Source organism: Rana temporaria, chromosome 12 (genome assembly GCF_905171775.1).
Source record: "Rana temporaria chromosome 12, aRanTem1.1, whole genome shotgun sequence".
NCBI lineage: Eukaryota > Metazoa > Chordata > Amphibia > Anura > Ranidae > Rana > Rana temporaria.
This window is the reverse complement of record NC_053500.1, coordinates 108,747,168-108,772,305: the sequence shown is the minus strand read 5'-3', so window position 1 is coordinate 108,772,305 and position 25,138 is coordinate 108,747,168. Positions and strand designations below refer to the sequence as shown.

General features: G+C 44.2%; 1 protein-coding gene across 5 annotated transcripts in view; it reads right to left on the bottom strand.

Annotated features, from left to right (window-relative positions):
• The window catches only part of MGAT5B (alpha-1,6-mannosylglycoprotein 6-beta-N-acetylglucosaminyltransferase B), a 293,322-nt gene that overhangs the window by 9,602 nt on the left and 258,582 nt on the right, over positions 1 to 25,138 (bottom strand). For 4 of the 5 annotated variants that reach the window (XM_040330118.1, XM_040330117.1, XM_040330120.1 and 1 more), the window contains 2 exons: positions 4,667 to 4,741; positions 28 to 290 (listed from right to left, as the gene is read on the bottom strand). In XM_040330118.1, coding sequence (XP_040186052.1) covers positions 28 to 290; positions 4,667 to 4,741 — 338 coding nt within the window. The remainder of the gene's footprint in view (positions 1 to 27; positions 291 to 4,666; positions 4,742 to 25,138) is intronic. The other variant, XM_040330121.1, reaches the window with a different exon arrangement.

The following is a 25,138-nucleotide window of genomic DNA, read 5'->3' as shown; positions in this document are numbered from 1 at the left end:
CTTAGTTGTAAGTTCCAGTATACTCACTGCTCAAGAAACTGCCGCTGATTGATTAAACTGAAGTATGTGGGCTCACACACCAAATCATGCTTCCAGCATGCACTTGTGCAGGATTCCCCTTCTGCGGACAGCCAGACCTGCATGGCAGAAACTGGGGGCCAGGTAGGTGGAGCAGGTTCATTGGATGGCCAAACCAGGTATGTGTGATTAATGAGAACCAAAGAGGAGGGGAGAGGGAGCTGGGACGTGTTCAAGGGGATGGGAAAGGGCAAAGGAGGGGAGCAAAATTCCTGGAGTATAAATCAATTTTTAGATTGATGGTACAGTGAACAAAATGAAAAGAGCAGAAATTATACAAAAAATGCAGAAATCAAATGCAGTTAAAAGCAGAATGGGAAAGGATTGATGGAAAAAGGAAATGAGAAAGACATAAAAGGAATTTAAACTACATTATGCACTGGCAACCATTACATGTAATGAACATTTGCAAGAAACCAGGATATGTTATCAGTGGCCCAGAGGGAGCCATCAAACAGTCTGAATTTCATAGAATTAACAATTTAATGCAGTCACACTGAGCAAACTCTAAGCTGGAGCGGAATCAGTACTATCAATGGGTAAATAGGCACCTAAAAGCTACACTACATGGACAGTTTTCATCCTATTCTACTGAGTGATTTAAATCTTTGAACCTAAGTTAATGTGTTGCAAAGGAAATGATCACTACGGCTAAATTGCTCTGTAGTTTGAAATTAAAATCGCTCATACCGTAATATAAGGCTGATATTTCTAAAATTCATATTCAACCATACATAAAAATGAAATTGCATGAATCTTTAGCTCACAGTATGTAACTTAGTAATTTTTCTTAACTTAACCCCAAAATCTATCTTTCTCCAAAAAACACATAGGGGCAGATTCACGTACAATTACATGGGCGCAGAGTATGTGAGATACATTGCGCCGCTGTAACTTACTTTTTAAAGCTTTGATTCCAGAAAGAATTTGCGCCGTAAGTTAGGGCGGCGTAGTGTATCTCTCGCGGCGTAACGGCGCGTAATTCAAATCGGCGAGTAGGGGGCGTGTTTCATTTAAATGAAGCGCGTCCCCGCGCCGAACGAACTGAGGATGCCCTGTTCCTAAATTTTCCGCCGTGCATTACGCTAAATGACATCGCAAGGACGTCATTGTTTTGACGTGGACGTAAATTACTTCCAGCCCCATTCGCGAATGACTTACGCAAACGACGTAAAAAAAATCAAATTTCTACACGGGAACGACGGCCATACTTAACATTGAGTACGCCACCATATAGCAGCTTTAACTATACGCCGGAAAAAGCCGAACGCAAACGACATAAAAAATGCACCGGCCGGACGGAAGTTCGTGGATCGCCGTAACTAGCTAATTTGCATACTCAACGCAGAATTCGACGGGAACGCTACCTAGCGGCCGCCGGAAAAAATGCACCTAAGATCCGACAGCGTACTAAGACGTACGCCTGTCGGATCGATCCCAGATGCAGTCGTATCTTGTTTTGTAGATACAAAACAAAGATACGACACGGGAAATTTAAAATTACGCCGGCGTATCAATAGATACGCCGGTGCAATTCTTTTGTGGATCTTCCCCCTGGTGTTCATGCTAGTCAAAAAGTTTTCCTTTCATAGGGTGACAACACCAAATATAAAAAAAGGAAAAGGTGCTACTACCCCAAATCATCCGATTACCGTATTTATCGGCGTATAACGCGCACCGGCGTATAGTGTGCACCCCAATTTTAGGAGGGAATTTTAAGTAAAAAAACATTTTAAATAAAGAACATTGAACTTTGAACATTGAACCCCCATCATTGCAGCCTCGCCAATGTCAGATCCCTGCTCTCTCCGAGGGAAGAGGAGGAACGAGTGCTGCTGAATTAGACCACAAGTGATATATAACCCCCCCTCACTGTTATATAACCCCCCTCAAAATATATTATATCGTTTATTTCTATTTTTTTTTCCCTGCAACAAAAACTGGTGAGGTGCTGCCCCTGGAGCCCCTATGAATGAGCCTCCACTGGATGGTGCCATCAGATGCAGTACCTTCAGAGCCGCGATCTTCTGTGTACCGGGCGCTGCATGACGCTGAATTACAGAGCCACGATCTTCTGTGTACCGGGCACTCCATGCCGCTGAATTACAGAGCCGCGTTCTTCTGTGTACCGGGCGCTCCGTGCCGCTGAATTACAGAGCCGCGATCTTCTGTGTACCGGGCGCTCCGTCACTCACAGCCATGCCTCCTGACCCTGCTCATATGATACAGTTGCCCAATGCGGGGTCAGGAGGCGTGGCTGTGAGTGATGGAGTGCCCGGTACACAGAAGATCGCGGCTCTGTAATTCAGCGGCACGGAGCGCCCGGTACACAGAAGTTTGGGGCTCTGTAATTCAGCTGCATTAAGCACCTGGTACACAGAAGATCGCGGGGATCGGCGTATAATGCGCACCCGTGATTTCCCCCCTATTTTCAGGGGGAAAAAGTGCGCGTTATATGCCGATAAATACGGTAACCTCCTAAACTGTCCGGTGCAGGAAAAGCAATCGTTTAGCTGCCAACACAGTAACCAATAAAGATGATCCGCAACTCCATACATGCTCTTCAATATTTTCAAATGTATTGATACTCCATAAAAAACAGGTAGGTACAGCAGAGGTTAACGTGTTTCAGCCATGATGGCCTTGTTCACAACAAACAACAAAAAAGATTGAAGCGCGTGTATGGAATTGCGGATCATCTTTATTGACATAGACCAAATGACTTGTAGTGAATTTATTGTAACATTGTCACCCTACATAGCTGCATCCTGAGAAGGAGGGTTATGAGTGTTGTCACTGCTAATAACTCTCCCTGCCAGTTGGCACAGGACACCACCTCCAAGGGATTTCCCTGCCTCCGTTGTAAGAGATGCATGCCACCTCTTGAGAAGAATACGTAGGCTGTGACTGGTAACATCTGAAAATGCTAGTTGTCATTTTGCTAAGATGTTCCAATGGATTCAATGCTTTCTACAGATCAAGAGTTGTGACTTCACTCTGACTTTCTAATTTGCATGCTTGTTCCAGGTTAGTGCCTCAGAAAGTATAGAAATTAGAGCCATGCAACTAGTATTTTCAGAAAGAGGTCAGCAATGTCACACATGATTATTTTGAGTATGAATAGTATCTATTTCTTGCCAGGAAAAAAATGTTCCAGAGCTCCCTTGGGTTTCTTGTAGCCTGGGATACCAGCTTAGATCATCCCATATGAGCTTATGATATTGAAAAGCATACTAGTAAGGCCTTTCCTGTTTTCCATAACAGCCTATTAGCTTCCAAGATAATTTTTTCTAGTTTAAAAATTAGATAGAGGTCCTGACTGGTTGTTATGGGCCACAAAAAATTGTATGGGCACCCCCTTTTCACACATAAGCCCATGGTTCTACTTAAGATAGTGGTACTTGTGGGGCAGAGTCTAGGGCAACAAGGCTAAAGGGAGCAGAACCAAGAAGCAACATGTACCAAAAGTGATTTTTTTTTATCTGCTTCACTTTCTGGTCACCTCTAAACATTTGCTACATTTAGCAAGAGAACAGTAAGGGAGGGTTTAGGGTATTTAAAAAATCAGAAGTCTCAATGTATTTTTTCTTTTTTTCTCTATTTTTATTTGGTTGGTCTGCACAGTTGAAAGGCATTCTGCATATAACAAAGCCCTCATGCTTGCATTAATGCGTTATAACATTAATTTCTACCAAAAATATTAACATGACACAAGTGGTAGAAGTGTGCCTAGGGTAGCAAGATAGCTAATTACTGCCCTATGTAAGGGAGGGGGCAATACCAGAGGCACATTAGGTATGTCGTACCATAAAGCTGACCCTATACCTGTACAATTTTGTAGAAACAAAATGTTCAGAATGTTCTTTAAGAGTTAAAGGGGACAATTCAACAATCAATTTTGAAAAAAATAGTTTTTCACTAGTTTAGTGATTTTTTTTTTAAGAAAAATTGATTTTTTAAAAATCTAATGAGGACAAATACATTTCTAACTGTTGAATTTGTTCCCCGCCCAAGAAAAATCATAACTAGTCTTATGTGCATGCACTTGTCAAAGTTAATCTGGAAGTAGAATGTTCTAGGAAAATCGAGACACTGACATGGTACTCAAATGAAAAGTCGTTTGTAATTAGTGGAATCCCTAAAGGCACCATTGCCTTGGTTGGAAAAGTGATTGTTATGCATTCTCATCCAAACGTTCTAATGAAATGCTAGAGGTGTAAGCCCAGGATTAGAAAATACGGAGAGTTTTTGTTTTCAATCAGATTCTGTCTGGAAGACTTGCAGTGACATAAAAGAATCAATAAAGTTCAACAATTGAGTTAGCAGGAGTTAGCATATGTATATGTTTAGAGGGAACATGGTCATCCCCATGAACATATAAAATGACAAGCTTTAAATAGAAAAAACATGTTTATGGAAAAGTAAAACAGTTATATTATTATTTACTATATACCGTACTTGTCACTTCAACATGTACATCAAAAAAATAAAAACTCCCCACCTCAAAAAAAATAAAAACACTGGTAATGTGGGCCTGGAATGATAAGGTTTTTCTGGACAACCCTGGTGTAGGAGGCATACAGCTTACCTGGTGCTGGATATAAGCATGGAGCCTCTGGAGCATGCCTTCGCTCGTAAACTCATAAGGCAGATATGGATCCACCTATGGAATATAAGACAATCATTGTTTATCTGTTTTAGGACAGTGAAGCAAAATTCTAGATGGTTTAGAACAATGGTTTCCAACAATTAAGCTGTGGCCCACTGCCGGTTTGCACAGCCTCCCTGCTCTGGGTCTACAGCCAGCTCCTGATCCCCTAACCTCCCACACTGCCTCCCAACTCCCATGGTGCCACTGAACTTCCCATAGTGGTCCACAGTACTCCTTAACCACCCACAGTGTCTCCAAGTGCCCTGAGAGCCCTCAGCTCCCTAAGAATCCCCCAACCTCCCAAAAAGCCCTCCAGCCCCCTGCAGTACCCCTAGCTTGCTGCTGCCCCCCCATAATACCCACAGACTTAAAAAATGTCCCACAGTACCCCCAATCCTTCAGTGAGCCCACGTGTTCCACAGTGCCCTTTGAAAGCCCCAAGCCTCCTGAAAAGATCTTCAGACCCCACCAGAGACCCCATCCAACACTATTGCTCCCAGCTTACACCAGAATCCTCATGCTGAGTCTCCTAACTTCCTCTAGAATCCTCATCCCTTCACAGTGACACCCAGCCCCATTCAGAACCCTCCAACATTTCAACCCATATTTTGTATTCCCATACCTTTAGTGTGTCAGTATACATTTTTATTTTATTATTTACTGTTGGGGGATGGAAGGTTTTGGAAGGATTTACAGGGACTTTGTCCTATTAAGGCTGAGAACCACGGGTCTAGAACAAACAATAAGTTAGGCATACTTCCTATTTATAATAATACCTTTGAAATAACCTATATTGAAAGTTAACAACTTCCTTCCCGCCGTACGACTATAAACGTCCTCTCTTTGAGAAGGAATACCGTTGTTATGGTAGCAGCTAGCTACCATAACCCCGGTATCCTCTTCAAGAGCCGGCGGTTCTCTTGCAGATAAAAGTGGTTTCTACAACGGATTCTATCGGCGGCGGAAAAAAAGAGAACATGTTCTCTTTCTAAGTCCGACAGAAAAAGTCCTACACACGGTCAGAATATTCGATGAAAAATTCCATCTGACTTTTTCCATCGGAAATTCCGACCGAGTGTACGCGGCATTATTAGTCTGCGATCTGGTCCTCTTCAAGGTTGAAGAACACCTGGAATTGGGCTTTAAAAGAGGATTTCCAGGCAACATATGAAAGCATTCAGCCAGATACTAATGCCATCTAATAAACATAGGAACTGTGCTAAAGTGACTCTTTTGTAACCAGGTCATTGGAGCCCATACAATCAGACATTATTGAGCAGCGTCAGCATGCGCTGTTAACTTGACTATGAGCTGATATGCCTACATACATTTTACATGGTTTTAAAATGACATATGAGGCTTTTAATTTGGCAGACTGGTTTAATAAATTCTCTGCTTTGCAATTTACATGGAATGGCTTATAATCGCTTATTTTATAACTTTTTAAATGTTTTTTTTTTTTTTTATGTTCTATATTTAACTGCTGCAATCAACCTGCTGATGTCATTGTGACCCTGTCTTTTTGATATTTAAGTACCGTATTTATCGGCGTATACCGCGCACTATTTTGCCCTGAAAATCAGAGCAAAATCGTGGGTGCGCGATATACGCCGATACCCGCTTTCCCGCCATGAGTTTGAATACTGCGCCCGCATATAGCGAGCGCAGTACACTCGTGAATCTTCGGCCAGTCTCGGCGCCTCTCGTACTGACGTCCTGAGCGTACAGGACGTCAGTGCGAGAGGCGCCCGAGCCTGCCCGAAGATTCACGAGTGTACTGCGCTCGCTATATGCGGGCGCAGTATTCAAAGTCGTGGCGGGAAACAAGCGAGAGGACGCCGCCGAAGATGGACGCCGGACCCGCCGAAGATGGACGCCGGACCCGCCGAAGATGGACACCGGACCCGCCGAAGATGGACACCGGACCCGCCGAAGATGGACACCCGACCCGCCGAAGACAGACACCGGACCCGCCGAAGAGGACACCCGAAGCCGCAGAAGGACGCCGGACCCGACGAGGCCGCAGATGGACGCCGCGCAAGACATCAAAACTGTAAGTACAAAAAAACTAAAAATCTTTTTTTCCCACAGGATTGGGGGCCAAATTGGGGGTGCGCGGTATACGCCAGAGCGCGTTATACCGCGATAAATACGGTACCCATTTGTAATTTTTTGGCAACTTTATATTAGGCACATTTTTTTATATATATAATACAGTGAATATGTTTATAATGTCACATTATTACAAGCGCTTTGAAGATGTAAAAAAAAAAGCTGAACTCAAGGAATGGTCTTGTACAGATTCATAAATAACATTTACAAGAAATTTCATATATATACATCCTAAATAGTTAAGAAAGTTTTACATCGGTCGGTGTGACAGATCCAACCGGGACAGGGGCTTTTGGAGGGGACTGCAGGGCAGCCTCCTACCCACTGACTATGGGCCCTGGCATTTAAGGGAACACTGCTCTTTGGGGGTTGTATGCCTGGGGGACCCTTGGAGTGGTCTTGTTTCTGATTCAAGTCCATGTCAAGTCCATGTCTCCCCAAAACACACAGACTCTGGGAAATTAGGTCCGGGATCCATACTAGATGCCCCATTACCAGCAATAACTACTTTAGATTGTGATACTCAGAGCGGATGTTATTATCATCAAGTCAAAGCCACCTGATTCTTGAGGTCTTCTGCTATAAACTGTTTAAGGTGTTACATGTCTTTGTCCTATCATTGTAGAATATACGATTATTCTCTCGATATTCTGTAAACTTATATTTATGCGAAAAGTCCCTAAATCAGTGGTTCTCAACCTTCTAGTGCTGTGACCCCTTGATAAAATTTCCCAAGTTGTGGGGACCCCTAACAGTAAAATTATTTTCATAGCGTGGGTTGAAAGCACCCAAGGCAAGACAAGTAATTTGCGCACCTAACCCGCAGACATTTAGCGCTCCCTGAGTGACTTCCACTCGTACAGTATTAAAACCCCTTAAACCTCGTACACACGATCAGTCCATCAGATGAGAACGGTCTGAAGGACCGTTGTCATTGGTTAAGCGATGAAGCTGACTGATGGTCCGTCGCGCCTACACACCATTGGTTAAAAAAACGATCGTGGTTATATGTATTGTATCAATCTGTTGAAACGCAATAAATACATATTTACCCTTAAAAAAACGATTGTGTCATAACGCGGTGACGTAAAAAACACAACAACGTGCTGAAAAAAACAAAGTTCAATGCTTCCAAGCATGCGTCGACTTGATTCTGAGCAGACCTATCGTGTCTGCCTGCCATGGACCCCTTGAGAGAGTGGGAAAATATCTGGACCTACTCCTCAAGGAATTGGTTACAGATTTAAAGTCATTCGTCCAAGACACACAGCATGTATTGGCCAAATTGAATGACCTCGACAAGCTTCAGGAAACAGATGATATCCTGCTCGTGGGTATTGATGTAGAGTCCCTGTATACCTCTATCCCGCATGAGATCGGCATTAAGGCGGTCGAAACCTTCCTTGAATCAGCATACCCGGCCTCAGGACCCCAAAACGAATTTATTGTCGAATTACTTCATTTTGCATTGCATAATAATAATTTTCAATTTTTGAACTCCTATTACCATCAAATAAGAGGGACATCAATGGGAGCAGCCTGGGCACCTGCCTATGCCTGCCTCCATTTGGGCCACTGGGAGGAGGAAGAGGTCTACACGTCCGAGATGTACCGCCGCCACGTACGCACGTGGTGGCGGTACATCGACGACGTTTTAATGATCTGGCAGGGACCTGTTGAACTTTTGGAACTTTTTTTGCTAAAACTAAACACCAATACACGCAATATACACCTAACATATACCCATGACACGGAGAGACTGTCCTTCCTGGATCTACAACTAACCCTAAAAAATAAAAAACTACATACATGTACTTACCGTAAAGATACTGCAGCGAATAATTTACTTTATGCTACTAGCCATCACCCCAATTGGCTTAAGAATGGGATCCCGGTGGGCCAGTTTCTCCGCATCAAAAGGAACTGCTCTAATCCAGAGGACTACAGACGTGAAAGCCAAGAACTATATTCACGTTTCCGTGAACGTGGATACTCCCACGGACAAATTAAAAAAGCTCGAAAGAGGGCGGCAATACGTGATCGCCTGGACCTCCTTACAAAAAAGAGAACCATCGACAAAATCTCTCATGAGACGGTGGAGCCCATCAGAATTATTACCACATACGGGTCCCAATGGGATAATGTCCGCAAGGTCCTCGAAAAACACTGGGGTATCTTGCGAAATGCTCCCGTCCTGACAGATTTTGTCGGTGAATCTCCAAAACTAGTCGCCCGTAGGGCCAAAAGTATCGGAGACATGCTAATACGATCAGAATTTACTAAAGAACCTGAAACCACGTGGTTATCTAACTATCCAAGGACACTTGGTATGTTTCCTTGTAATCGATGCCAGGTTTGTCCCTATGTTGACAGAACATCAAGTTTCACTGATGCCCATGGTAAAGGATCGTATGAAATTAGGAGCTTAATAAACTGTTCGACAGCTCGAGTCATTTACCTTATTACATGCCCATGTCCCAAAATCTACGTGGGAAAAACTAAACGATCTTTGCGTGTACGTTTGGGCGAACACTTAAGGGAAATAAACGAAAAAGTGAAAGAGCCTGAGAAACCTCTCGCCAGGCATTTTGCGCAGTGCCACAACAGGTGCTCGGATGGCCTGACGGTTAAAGGCATATACGCCCTTAAACTTCCTAACCGTCGTGGCGACTTTGATCGCATCCTATTACAAAAAGAAAAATGGTGGGTATATCATTTAAAATCCCTGGTGCCCGTGGGCCTAAATACAGAACTCAACCTGCAGGTCTTCTTAGACCCCTGACCAATGAACTCCATTTCCACCCAACAGTGGCTTTATACCACTGTTGACAATGGATCCCAACTTCAACCACTGTAAAATATACCTCTCTGAACGTATTCTCCCCTTCCTCCATTTATTGTACATACTTTATTTTGATCTCTGATCTTTACATCCATTTTTTATAACAACCCAACTACAAGCACTCCTACCTTTTTGGATTTAGCTGACTTGGGTTTCTTTGAAAAATGAAAAACTAACACCACAATAAGCCATATATGCCTCTCTCTACTATTTGGATGTTTCCCCCTCTTATTATTTTATTATTATTTTTCTTTCTTTTTTGTTTTTTTCCCCCCTTCTTTCCCCCCCCCCTTCTTTTCATCCTTCCCTGTCCATCCCGGTGTATGTCCCCCGATCCCCTCCCCATGTCTTCCCCCTTTTTTTCCCATCATCCAAAGATGAGAAACATAGTCAAAATGGACTGATCTGGAGTTGCATCTTTTCATATAGAAGACGGTCTTTCCTTCAGGTAAACTAATAAAGAATCATCTCTTAACTCTTGGGCATACTTGTAGCCTACCTTTGCAATAGACCTAACCATCTATCTGATCTACTTTACAACTAACCAGAACGAGTTACTGAAACCTTCACAAACGGCTTTGAAGAACAACACAAGCTGCCTATTATGGCTGCAACAGGACAGTAGTACTCCTTTTTCCTGATTAAACCTCGTACACACGATCAGTCCATCAGATGAGAACGGTCTGAAGGACCGTTGTCATTGGTTAAGCGATGAAGCTGACTGATGGTCCGTCGCGCCTACACACCATTGGTTAAAAAAACGATCGTGGTTATATGTATTGTATCAATCTGTTGAAACGCAATAAATACATATTTACCCTTAAAAAAACGATTGTGTCATAACGCGGTGACGTAAAAAACACAACAACGTGCTGAAAAAAACAAAGTTCAATGCTTCCAAGCATGCGTCGACTTGATTCTGAGCAGACCTATCGTGTCTGCCTGCCATGGACCCCTTGAGAGAGTGGGAAAATATCTGGACCTACTCCTCAAGGAATTGGTTACAGATTTAAAGTCATTCGTCCAAGACACACAGCATGTATTGGCCAAATTGAATGACCTCGACAAGCTTCAGGAAACAGATGATATCCTGCTCGTGGGTATTGATGTAGAGTCCCTGTATACCTCTATCCCGCATGAGATCGGCATTAAGGCGGTCGAAACCTTCCTTGAATCAGCATACCCGGCCTCAGGACCCCAAAACGAATTTATTGTCGAATTACTTCATTTTGCATTGCATAATAATAATTTTCAATTTTTGAACTCCTATTACCATCAAATAAGAGGGACATCAATGGGAGCAGCCTGGGCACCTGCCTATGCCTGCCTCCATTTGGGCCACTGGGAGGAGGAAGAGGTCTACACGTCCGAGATGTACCGCCGCCACGTACGCACGTGGTGGCGGTACATCGACGACGTTTTAATGATCTGGCAGGGACCTGTTGAACTTTTGGAACTTTTTTTGCTAAAACTAAACACCAATACACGCAATATACACCTAACATATACCCATGACACGGAGAGACTGTCCTTCCTGGATCTACAACTAACCCTAAAAAATAAAAAACTACATACATGTACTTACCGTAAAGATACTGCAGCGAATAATTTACTTTATGCTACTAGCCATCACCCCAATTGGCTTAAGAATGGGATCCCGGTGGGCCAGTTTCTCCGCATCAAAAGGAACTGCTCTAATCCAGAGGACTACAGACGTGAAAGCCAAGAACTATATTCACGTTTCCGTGAACGTGGATACTCCCACGGACAAATTAAAAAAGCTCGAAAGAGGGCGGCAATACGTGATCGCCTGGACCTCCTTACAAAAAAGAGAACCATCGACAAAATCTCTCATGAGACGGTGGAGCCCATCAGAATTATTACCACATACGGGTCCCAATGGGATAATGTCCGCAAGGTCCTCGAAAAACACTGGGGTATCTTGCGAAATGCTCCCGTCCTGACAGATTTTGTCGGTGAATCTCCAAAACTAGTCGCCCGTAGGGCCAAAAGTATCGGAGACATGCTAATACGATCAGAATTTACTAAAGAACCTGAAACCACGTGGTTATCTAACTATCCAAGGACACTTGGTATGTTTCCTTGTAATCGATGCCAGGTTTGTCCCTATGTTGACAGAACATCAAGTTTCACTGATGCCCATGGTAAAGGATCGTATGAAATTAGGAGCTTAATAAACTGTTCGACAGCTCGAGTCATTTACCTTATTACATGCCCATGTCCCAAAATCTACGTGGGAAAAACTAAACGATCTTTGCGTGTACGTTTGGGCGAACACTTAAGGGAAATAAACGAAAAAGTGAAAGAGCCTGAGAAACCTCTCGCCAGGCATTTTGCGCAGTGCCACAACAGGTGCTCGGATGGCCTGACGGTTAAAGGCATATACGCCCTTAAACTTCCTAACCGTCGTGGCGACTTTGATCGCATCCTATTACAAAAAGAAAAATGGTGGGTATATCATTTAAAATCCCTGGTGCCCGTGGGCCTAAATACAGAACTCAACCTGCAGGTCTTCTTAGACCCCTGACCAATGAACTCCATTTCCACCCAACAGTGGCTTTATACCACTGTTGACAATGGATCCCAACTTCAACCACTGTAAAATATACCTCTCTGAACGTATTCTCCCCTTCCTCCATTTATTGTACATACTTTATTTTGATCTCTGATCTTTACATCCATTTTTTATAACAACCCAACTACAAGCACTCCTACCTTTTTGGATTTAGCTGACTTGGGTTTCTTTGAAAAATGAAAAACTAACACCACAATAAGCCATATATGCCTCTCTCTACTATTTGGATGTTTCCCCCTCTTATTATTTTATTATTATTTTTCTTTCTTTTTTGTTTTTTTCCCCCCTTCTTTCCCCCCCCCCTTCTTTTCATCCTTCCCTGTCCATCCCGGTGTATGTCCCCCGATCCCCTCCCCATGTCTTCCCCCTTTTTTTCCCATCATCCAAAGATGAGAAACATAGTCAAAATGGACTGATCTGGAGTTGCATCTTTTCATATAGAAGACGGTCTTTCCTTCAGGTAAACTAATAAAGAATCATCTCTTAACTCTTGGGCATACTTGTAGCCTACCTTTGCAATAGACCTAACCATCTATCTGATCTACTTTACAACTAACCAGAACGAGTTACTGAAACCTTCACAAACGGCTTTGAAGAACAACACAAGCTGCCTATTATGGCTGCAACAGGACAGTAGTACTCCTTTTTCCTGATTAAACCTCGTACACACGATCAGTCCATCAGATGAGAACGGTCTGAAGGACCGTTGTCATTGGTTAAGCGATGAAGCTGACTGATGGTCCGTCGCGCCTACACACCATTGGTTAAAAAAACGATCGTGGTTATATGTATTGTATCAATCTGTTGAAACGCAATAAATACATATTTACCCTTAAAAAAACGATTGTGTCATAACGCGGTGACGTAAAAAACACAACAACGTGCTGAAAAAAACAAAGTTCAATGCTTCCAAGCATGCGTCGACTTGATTCTGAGCAGACCTATCGTGTCTGCCTGCCATGGACCCCTTGAGAGAGTGGGAAAATATCTGGACCTACTCCTCAAGGAATTGGTTACAGATTTAAAGTCATTCGTCCAAGACACACAGCATGTATTGGCCAAATTGAATGACCTCGACAAGCTTCAGGAAACAGATGATATCCTGCTCGTGGGTATTGATGTAGAGTCCCTGTATACCTCTATCCCGCATGAGATCGGCATTAAGGCGGTCGAAACCTTCCTTGAATCAGCATACCCGGCCTCAGGACCCCAAAACGAATTTATTGTCGAATTACTTCATTTTGCATTGCATAATAATAATTTTCAATTTTTGAACTCCTATTACCATCAAATAAGAGGGACATCAATGGGAGCAGCCTGGGCACCTGCCTATGCCTGCCTCCATTTGGGCCACTGGGAGGAGGAAGAGGTCTACACGTCCGAGATGTACCGCCGCCACGTACGCACGTGGTGGCGGTACATCGACGACGTTTTAATGATCTGGCAGGGACCTGTTGAACTTTTGGAACTTTTTTTGCTAAAACTAAACACCAATACACGCAATATACACCTAACATATACCCATGACACGGAGAGACTGTCCTTCCTGGATCTACAACTAACCCTAAAAAATAAAAAACTACATACATGTACTTACCGTAAAGATACTGCAGCGAATAATTTACTTTATGCTACTAGCCATCACCCCAATTGGCTTAAGAATGGGATCCCGGTGGGCCAGTTTCTCCGCATCAAAAGGAACTGCTCTAATCCAGAGGACTACAGACGTGAAAGCCAAGAACTATATTCACGTTTCCGTGAACGTGGATACTCCCACGGACAAATTAAAAAAGCTCGAAAGAGGGCGGCAATACGTGATCGCCTGGACCTCCTTACAAAAAAGAGAACCATCGACAAAATCTCTCATGAGACGGTGGAGCCCATCAGAATTATTACCACATACGGGTCCCAATGGGATAATGTCCGCAAGGTCCTCGAAAAACACTGGGGTATCTTGCGAAATGCTCCCGTCCTGACAGATTTTGTCGGTGAATCTCCAAAACTAGTCGCCCGTAGGGCCAAAAGTATCGGAGACATGCTAATACGATCAGAATTTACTAAAGAACCTGAAACCACGTGGTTATCTAACTATCCAAGGACACTTGGTATGTTTCCTTGTAATCGATGCCAGGTTTGTCCCTATGTTGACAGAACATCAAGTTTCACTGATGCCCATGGTAAAGGATCGTATGAAATTAGGAGCTTAATAAACTGTTCGACAGCTCGAGTCATTTACCTTATTACATGCCCATGTCCCAAAATCTACGTGGGAAAAACTAAACGATCTTTGCGTGTACGTTTGGGCGAACACTTAAGGGAAATAAACGAAAAAGTGAAAGAGCCTGAGAAACCTCTCGCCAGGCATTTTGCGCAGTGCCACAACAGGTGCTCGGATGGCCTGACGGTTAAAGGCATATACGCCCTTAAACTTCCTAACCGTCGTGGCGACTTTGATCGCATCCTATTACAAAAAGAAAAATGGTGGGTATATCATTTAAAATCCCTGGTGCCCGTGGGCCTAAATACAGAACTCAACCTGCAGGTCTTCTTAGACCCCTGACCAATGAACTCCATTTCCACCCAACAGTGGCTTTATACCACTGTTGACAATGGATCCCAACTTCAACCACTGTAAAATATACCTCTCTGAACGTATTCTCCCCTTCCTCCATTTATTGTACATACTTTATTTTGATCTCTGATCTTTACATCCATTTTTTATAACAACCCAACTACAAGCACTCCTACCTTTTTGGATTTAGCTGACTTGGGTTTCTTTGAAAAATGAAAAACTAACACCACAATAAGCCATATATGCCTCTCTCTACTATTTGGATGTTTCCCCCTCTTATTATTTTATTATTATTTTTCTTTCTTTTTTGTTTTTTTCCCCCCTTCTTTCCCCCCCCCTTCTTTTCATCCTTCCCTGTCCATCCCGGTGTATGTCCCCCGATCCCCTCCCCATGTCTTCCCCCTTTTTTTCCCATCATCCAAAGATGAGAAACATAGTCAAAATGGACTGATCTGGAGTTGCATCTTTTCATATAGAAGACGGTCTTTCCTTCAGGTAAACTAATAAAGAATCATCTCTTAACTCTTGGGCATACTTGTAGCCTACCTTTGCAATAGACCTAACCATCTATCTGATCTACTTTACAACTAACCAGAACGAGTTACTGAAACCTTCACAAACGGCTTTGAAGAACAACACAAGCTGCCTATTATGGCTGCAACAGGACAGTAGTACTCCTTTTTCCTGATTGGTGATGGGCGTTGACAGCGGTCTGCATAAATCAAAGCACCGCTGCCTACACCCAATATGTCCAAGACGAAGCTACGCCAGTGCGCATGGCGAAACACGTTGACGTCACCTAGCAACGTGATCACGTGACCCCGGAAGCTTGCCCTGTTGGACGGAGGACGGAAGCCTACGGGCATCCACCACGGATGGATCGCACCGGCCGACTTACAAGCGGCGCCTGAGACCGGGAGCCGTTATACAGCACAGAGGCAACACCAAGCGGACCGTGTCACCAAGGGACGAACGCACCCCACAGGACTTAGCGTGGTGTGATACTCATGTGACAACCGCAAATCATAACCAACTAGCCAGCAACAAGCCTAGCATCAGAGCGGCTTACACAAAAGCTGCACTACATGGATGGACTTGTCCTTCAAACTCTATATGCAGCGGACTGGTAATGTATTAACCTCCCCCTCTTGGGATGGTCTGTTATTTCACATCACTCCAACTAGCTGCTATAATTGAGTCTGGTGTTCGGTCCATTATATCAATACGGGCTGGACTTTTCCCTGTGCATGACTGCTCCTGTTTTTCTCCTGATGGCGCACTAGATTACTATTGCTTAGTAAAAATTCATTTCCAAGTACTAACGACTGGCATACTTATACATACTAACCAATACTAAGCAAGTCACTAAGTGCTCTTCCAAATGTCATATTGACAAGCGATCAATATCAAGTTGTTCTATTTTTTCTATTTTTTGTACTAACCATCATAATTTAACTTATTTAAATTATCTCTGAATATTGAACTCCTTGTGAACTAACAAACCATCAAGCGCTAAAGTCGACCAACAATACATGCATGGCCCATGTACATCCACCCCTACTTACCTACCCCTCCCACCTCCTGTCCGCCATCAAGCCAGTGTTCAGCCCCATCATTTCATATTGACACCCTATTGACTTATGCAGAGTGGGAACTATACTGTCCCCCCTTATCTTATTATTTGATTACTGCATTAAATTTCATTAATTTCTCATGAGTGTCAACACATGATTGGTCTGAACACCACGTGTCCGGATCACGTTCATTGTTAAATGTTTGTCCTTGTCCTGTCCACAAATTCTAGTGTCTAATTGTATTTTTTCAAGGTAGCCACATCTTTTTATTTTTTGGCCACCGCCGTATCTTTCATGTAACTTGTACTATTTAATGCCCATTTTTATATTTTTGATACAAATAAATTTACTTAAACGTATCCTTGTCTTCACAAATTGATCATTACAGTGTTGCCTACAGTAATCCCTTTAAGCCCAATCGGCTGACTTCCTCCCTTTTCCCCAATCCCCCCAATTCTTTCTTCTAAATTCCCCCACCCCTTTTTCATCCTATATTTTTTGTCTTGATTCTGAGCATGCATGGATTTTTAACCGATGGTTGTGGCTACTAACGATCGGTTTTGACCTATCGGTTAGGAATCCATCGGTTAAAATTTAAAGCAAGTTGGCTTTTTTTTAACCGATGGTTGAATAACCTATGAGGCCCACACACGATTGGTTTTGACCGATGAAAACGGTCCATCAGACCGCTGTCCTCTGGTTAACCGATCGTGTGTACGAGGCCTTATGGTACATTTTAGGATGTACCACTCTTTCTTTTTGTTCTCCTTTCTTTCCCTTTCATCCCTCTATCCTAATTCCTTGTTTTTTTTCCCCTATCTTTCCCTCTAACTGTCTTTCTTGCTCTCTATTTTTTTCCTTTTTCTCCCTTTTTCTTTGTTCCTCCCCCTCTTATCATCTCCCTTCCTGGGAGAACAGTGCGGGCTTCAGGAACAGCCCAGGATTTGGTGACCCCTGGCAAATCATCATTTGACCCCCGAGGGGGTCCCGACCCCCAGGTTGAGAACCACTGCCCTAAATAGAGAGTCAGTTCACTCAAAAATGTATTTAATAATAAAATAGCATAAGATTACAAGGACAATATTAACCACTTCTGGACTGCCCACCGTAGTTTTACGTCGCTACTTGAAGAGGAATACCGTTTTTATGGTAGCAGCTAGCTACCATAACCCCGGTATCCTCTTCAAGAGCGGGCGGTCCGCTTCAAGATAAAAGTGGTCTCTGCGATGGATGCACTGCGAGATCACTTTTATCAGCGGTCGGAGAGGGCCCCCCCCTTCCGCCACTCTCAGGTGCCCTCCGCAGCTTACCGGAGCCTTTGGTAGCGGCGGAGGCGATTGACTTCTTGTCCTTGTTAGGTATGAAGACGAGTGAGGGGAAGATGGCCCCCACCCGTCTCCGTACCACTGCAGAGCAGAATGCAACGTCAAAACGTCACTTCTGCCCATAGCTCTTAAAAGAGACATTTTATTTAATTTTTTTAAACGACATTACTTTTTATTGCATTTTAGAGTAAATATGAGATCTGAGTTTTTTTTTTTACCCCAGATCTTATATTTAAGAGGTTCTGTCATACTTTTTTTCTATTACAAGGGATGTTTACAAGGGAAAAGCCATTTTCTTATTAATATCCTAATCAAGAAATATTACAGTATAAAGAACTTATATTCTAACTCAAACCTCTGAATCTTCAGAAATGTGATACAGTACCTTATCACATTTGCGATGGGGGAAAGAAAGGCTAAGCACTACCATACGCCTACTTTATTTTCAAAATGGCCGCCGACTGGCTGCTATTTTTTTTGCCTGTGGGAGGGTAGAAGTCGGCCGCCGACTGGCTGGCTGGCTGCTGCACTGCTTTGTGGGAGTCTTAGAGGCAGGCAGAGGCAGGGTGTGCGGTGTGCCAGGGGACATGTCCCGTGATTGGCTCAGGCTGGGGACTGGATGGAGTGGCTGCAAGAGACAGTTCACGCCAAGTTGCAACTAGTTTTGAGGACAGAGAATGACTGACTAAGAGAGCAGCCAGCCTACTTTCAGTGAGACGAGCAGCTTACCCCTTCACTACAAGCCAGGAATCTTTGGACTGGGGGCAGGCAGAGGCAGCCAGGGATCACCAGGGGACACATATGACTGGCTCAGGCTGGGCGCTGGCTTGGCTGCAACTTATCATCCCCCCAAGAGGATGTGCAAGGACCTGCTGAGCTGCCATCTTCTTTGCTGAGGTGAGAGAAGGGTCCAGACCCTGACGCCCATATCCCATTCTCCATACACCCCATTTACCCTGCCCCAGTGCCCTGCCCACCACCCAGGACCTCAAAATAGGAAATGGCCCTCAACACTCTCTGGCTTGTGTGTCCTGTTGTCTATGGCCTGTAAGCAGTGGCATCAGAAGGGGGGTGCTGACCCGGGCTATAACCCCAGAGTGTGCCCCAAAAAAGCCCCAGGATCTCGGCATTACCAATGACCATTATTAGCCCAGAGTCCCAAGGCATGGCCAGGAACTCGGGGGCTATTGGCCGCCTGCCCTGGGGCCGCTTTTGGGCAGATCCTGGGCTGTTGCATGCCAGGCTGCCTCTGAAGGGAGGAGGGGGCAAGCTCTGCTGGTTTACACAGATTGGGGATCTCCACCTCCTGCTTACCCGGCGCGGCCGTGTGACATACAAAGTTCCACCTCCTGGACCGGCTCCTATGATGGCCCTCAGACTGGTTCAATGTCGGGATGCACGACGTCCATCATAGGAGCCGGTCCAGGAGGCAGGACTTGGTGTGACAACGGCCAAGCCGGGTAAGCAGAAGATCTCTGCTCTGTGTAAACCTGCAGCTCCTCTCTCCCCGTGCGCTTGCAAGGCTGTGCTGATGAGCACTGGTGAGGCTGTGGGCACTGCTGTCTGATCAGGCTGCATTGATGGGCACAGGTAAGGCTGAGCTTATGGGATGGGCTCTGGTGAGGCTGCATTGATGGGCACTGGTGAGGCTGCATTGATGGGCATCGGTGAGGCTGCATTGATGGGCACTGGTGAGGCTGAGCTGATGAGCACTGGTGAGGCTGAGCTGATGGGCACTGATGAGGCTGCATTGATGGGCACTGGTGAGGCTGCATTGATGGGCACTGATCGGGCTGCACTGAAGAGCACTGGTGATGCTGCATTGATGGACACTGGTGATGCTGCATTGATGGGCACTGATCAGGCTGCACTGATGGGCACTGGTGAGGCTGCACTGATGGGCACTATTCGGGCTACATTGATGGGCACTAATCAGACGAGGCTGCACTGATGGGCACTGATGAGGCTAAACAGATGGGCACTGATCAGGCTGCATTGATGGGCACTTATCAGGCTGCATTGATGGGCACTTGTGAGGCTGAATTGAAAAACCAGGTGGGCATTGATGGCGAGCTGATTCGGTGGTTCAATGGCCCACTTGACTAGACTTGCCCCTCAGGCAGCCAGCCCTCCCCTGACCATATGTAAGCTCTCCAAAGAGTTGCTTAGGCTAACAAAACCTTTATATAGCTATTCACTAAGACTGTAAAATCTAGAGGAAGAGGTGAGCACTGCTCTATACAGGATCAGAAGAAGGGTACTGTAGTAGGCATTCATCAGCCAGGAAGCTGCCCATGGGACATGCTTGGACATTCCAACCTGACAATGATCCAAAACATAAGGCGAAGTTGACCTGTCATTGGCTACAGCTGCATGAAGTGAAAGTTCTGGAGTGGCCATCTCAGTCTCCTGACCTCAATATCATTGAGCCACTCTGGGGAGATTTCCAACCTGCTGTTCATGCAAGAGAGCCCCAGAATTTACAGGAACTGGAGGCTTTTTGCCAAGAGCAATAGGCAGCTTTATCATTGAGCCACTCTGAGAAGATTAATGCCACGCACACACGATCAACAAAACTGTGGATTTTTTTCTGACGGAATTTTGGCTCAAACTTGTCTTGCATACACACGGTCGCATAAATGTTGTCGGAGATTCTGAACATCAAGAACGCGGTGATATACAACACTACGACGAGCCGAGAAAAATTAAGTTCGATGATTCCGAGCATGCGTAGGATTTTTGTGCGTCGGAATTGCATACAGACTATCAAAATTTCCGACAACCTTTGCTGTCGGAAAAATTGAGAACCAGCTCAGCTCAGCTCGGAAATTCTGAGAGCAAATCTCCGATGGAGCCTACACACGGTCAGAATTTCCGACAAAAAGCTCACATCGAACATTTGTTGACGGAATTTCTGATCATGTGTACGCGGCATAAAAGCCTTATCCACAAATACCACAAAATAATTCAAGCTGTCATTGATGTTAAAGGGGGCAATACACAGTTACAGTATTAAGAATTGGGGTATGTCAACTTCTGATCAGGGTCATTTGGGTAGTGTCTGTTGCCATTATGATTTAAAAAAAATAAACATAATTGATTGATAATAAATTACTTCGGCCAAACACTAACCATGAGTGAAAGAAACGTTTTTGTGTTATCATTCATATTCTCAGAAAAATGGCCACGAAATCATAAATTCTGTCAGGGTATGTAAACTTTTGAGCACAACTGTATGTAGTTTTGTAAAAATGCCAGCAGAACAGTTCCTATATATGTATTTCATCTGTGTAATTAGCGTATTTATCGGCGTATACCGCGCACTTTTTTGCCCTGAAAATGGGCAAAATCGTGGGTGCGCGGTCTACGCCGATACCCGCGCCGAGTTTGAATACTGTGCCGACATATACCGAGCGCAGTACACTCGGGTATAGTCGGGCAGTCTCGGCTCCTTCCGCGCTCACGTCCTGGACATACAGGACGTCAGCGCGAGAGTTGCCGAGCCTGCCCGACAATACACGAGTGTACTGCGCTCTGTATATGTCGGCGCAGTATTCAAACTCGGCGCTGGAAACGAGCGGGGAGGATGTGAGGACGCCGGACCCGACGAAGAGGACACCCGAAGCCGCAGACGGACGCCGGACCCGACGAGGCCGCCGATGGACGCCGCACAAGACACCAAAACTGTAAGTACAAAAAAACTTTTTTCCACAGGAATCCGCTGCAACTTTAGGGGTGCGCGCTATACGCGGGAGCACACTATACCCCAATAAATACGGTAGCTGTTTGCCTGGAGATGAGCTTTGTCCACATTACTCACATATTTATATCCTGTAAGGGGTTAGCTCGGTAGCGGGGTGTTTGACCCCCTGGATGGGTTCACTACACACTGAATTTATACAGACAGGCAGTCGAAGACGGTTGAAAACAAAGATTTTGGTTTATTCTTCCATCTTGCTGGAAACAAGTGCAAGCATCCAAACAGCATAAACAAAATCAAACATAAAATAAACCCTGGCCACTTGGGGCGTCTACCTTCACCACACAGGAACCTATCTATGGAGTCTGGCACAGCCTAGTGCTGGGTAGACACTGCTGATCATACAGCAGAAAAACAATAGTCTTTTGATTTTTATTACACAGAAAAATCAATCCTCTCCTCACCTCCTCAGAAGACTTTCACTACACTGCTTCTCCTTACTCACAAAGCCTCAGGATGCAGCAAATCATTGGTAATCCTCTGGACTACTTATAGAGGCCTTAATTGCCTCATTCTGAACAGCTGAAGTTTTTCAATGGCCTTTAGCCTTTTCTGGCTACTGTTGCAGCCGACGCCTAATAACAATTGGTGTATTGTCTAAACAAGGCAGAAATGTATGCCCCGTCTGTGACAACACCCACAGATTTACCTGACTTCCTGTCACAATCCTCAAAGGATTACTTTGAGAAACATGAAAGTAAAAAGCTGATAGAAAATTGCTGTGGTCAACACAACTGGTTCTTCTTCCAAATGTTTGACCATGAGGTGTGCTTTGTATAAAGTACTTCTTTAATTGTACTGACAGTGTAGTCTCAGGTCACACATTTAGCTCTAGGTCCCTTTTTTCATTTTTTTTTCCAAGAAATTGATTTGATTGCGCCAGGACCAAAAAAGACTGCTTGACATTTTCTAAACCCAAACTGAAATGAAATTATGACTTGTCAATACAAGAGGTTAATAAGTGGAAAATGAATTTCAGCACATTTGTGATTAGGAAAGATTAGAGCTCAAAATGAAGATGTGGTAGCAGTAATGTAAACGGGTCTACAAAATTAATCTGCGCCATGAGCAGATAGCACAGAGCGGCGTAACCACGGCAACACAAAAAACTACCCCCTCCACCAGGGGTAATAAACAAAGAATATTAGGGATGGGTTCTGCTTCTGTGACTGCGGCTCCTTTCTCCTCATCACATTGTCTAATGAGCTCCCATGGGCTCTGTCCCTGAGCTCTGTGATATACTATTTTTTTTCTGCACGGAACCTTCTAGATAATGAGAGCTCTCTTTCAGCTGCTTGGGAATATTGGCTGTTAAACCACCCGCATCTGACACCTCCACGGCTCAATGACCTCAAATTGAAGCATTAGTCGGACCTCAATCCCCTTAATGGCTGCAACGCTCCCCTTACTTGTCCCAGCTGTCCTCCCTCCAGCCTGAAACATACATTTTTTGTTTTGCCAAAGGGGTTCCTTAGTGTGAAATCTAACTACCAATCTATCAATTATATATGCATCTATTTGTCCATCATTGTACTGATGCAATCGCTAAAAGCAGAGCAGCAGGACATAAGCCTGAGAACTGAATAAAATATCACTTTCAAGATGCAATTTGCTAGTTTGAGCATTTCTTAAGGCTAGCTGTACATGGGATAATCAGCATCAGGACTTTTGACACATTTTGTTAAACTGTATAATGTATGGGATACGTAAAATGTATTGACTACTACAGATAATCTTGAAACCAAATAGAAAGTCAACAGGTTATTATTTTTCATATAATGGCCCCATTGTCCACAAGAGGTTAGCAAAGAGAAGCCTTGTTGCTGCCTATGTGAAGATCAAGAAATACCGTACGTGTGTTTCCATGGCATAATGTTTTTAAAAGCAATGACTACCATAACAGCTCAAAACTTCAAAGGAAACCTTTATGCCTAGTACACACAATCGGGTTTCCCAGCTGACTTTTTACTGCCAGGAAGCCCGAGAGGAATACCGAGAACCGGCTCGGCAGCTTTTCCCCCCTACACACGGCTGGCTTTCCTGGCAGGAAAACTGCCATGAGGGCTTTGGCCGGGGAACCCGGCCGCGTGTATGCTCCCCCGCAGGCTTTCCCCATAGGAAAACAGCCGGGTTAAAAACCACCGGGAATCCCGGCAGGGAAAAAAGAGAGCTGGTTTTCATTTTTCCTGCCAGGATTCTCGGCGGTTTTCCTGTTGGGAAAACTGCCATGGAGCATACATACGGACAGTTTTCCCGGCCAAAAGCTGTCATGGCAGTTTTTCTGACGGGAAAACTGGTCGTGTGTACGAGGCTTGATTCTTATAAACTGAAAGGGCCAGTATGTCTAAACCTGTAGACATCCAAGAACAGTTGGGCATGGATGTTGTATTCCACTTGTAACGGTCACCACCGTTTACGATATTCCATTCCACCCAAAACAGCTTATCGACACTCCACAATCAGGCAAACGAACACGACCCATAAGAATTCCCCCCAGACACGAGACACACAGCTCTGTTCTGGTTTCAAATGAAAGACAACTTTAATGGCTAGCTCTCAAGTTTATATACAGTTTAAGCATGAAAGGAACAATCAAACTCTCCACCCACACCTCACAACCTGGGGGGGCTTCAATACACCTTCAGGTGGCTAATTGCTAAACATTCCAGACATCTCTGTGCCGGGCTATAATTATCATGATCTAATCACTCCACCTGAGAAGTCACATTCCTTCATTAACAGAATTAAAACAAAACACCATCACACAATGCATTCCCCTCAAACCATATCTTTAGACAGACGTTCTGTCTCCGCATACAGCTTGACAAGTTCCATTCCACACACAAAACAGTATTTAGCATACATAATGAGAGATCCTGGACCCGACTCAATTAGCATGTCAACAGTCTACAGAGAGAGATGAGTCATAGAATAACCAACACTTTGCAATATGAGCTATCAGTAATGTCCCCTGTCCTGTAATTTAGGATATAATTTCTCAGTCACCCTATGGCCCTATCGGACATAAGGTGACCCTAGACATAAGAGTTATTAACCACTTCCAGACCTGCGAACGACGATGTACGTCCTATTTTTAAAGATGGATATCTCGGTAACGGCAGCAGCTGCTGTCACAACCGAGGTATCCATTTTTAGTGTGCGCGGTCTGGAATCCGATAATGGCGGTCTCCGCGGCGGATTCACCGCGAGATCGCCGTTATCGGTGGCGGGAGAGGGGGCGGAGGCGATCGGATGCTGTCGGCTGGTGAGCGGGGACGAGACTGAAGGAAAAATCTCCTTCGCCCGTCCCCATAGCTCGGCTGGGCGGAAGTGATGTCAAAACGTCAGTCCCGCCCAGCCTCTTAAAGAGACAAATTTTTTTTTGGTCATTTGAAAAAATGAAATTTTTTTATTTTTTGCATTTAAGCCCAAATATGAGATCTGAGGTCTTTTTGACCCCAGATCTCATATTTAAGAGGACCTGTCATGCTTTTTTCAATTACAAGGGATGTTTACATTCCTTGTAATAGGAATAAAAGTGATCAAATTATTATTATTTTTTTTTTCAGTGTAACAAATAATAAAATAAATAAAAATAAATAAGAAAACAAAAAATTTTTTTTTTTAA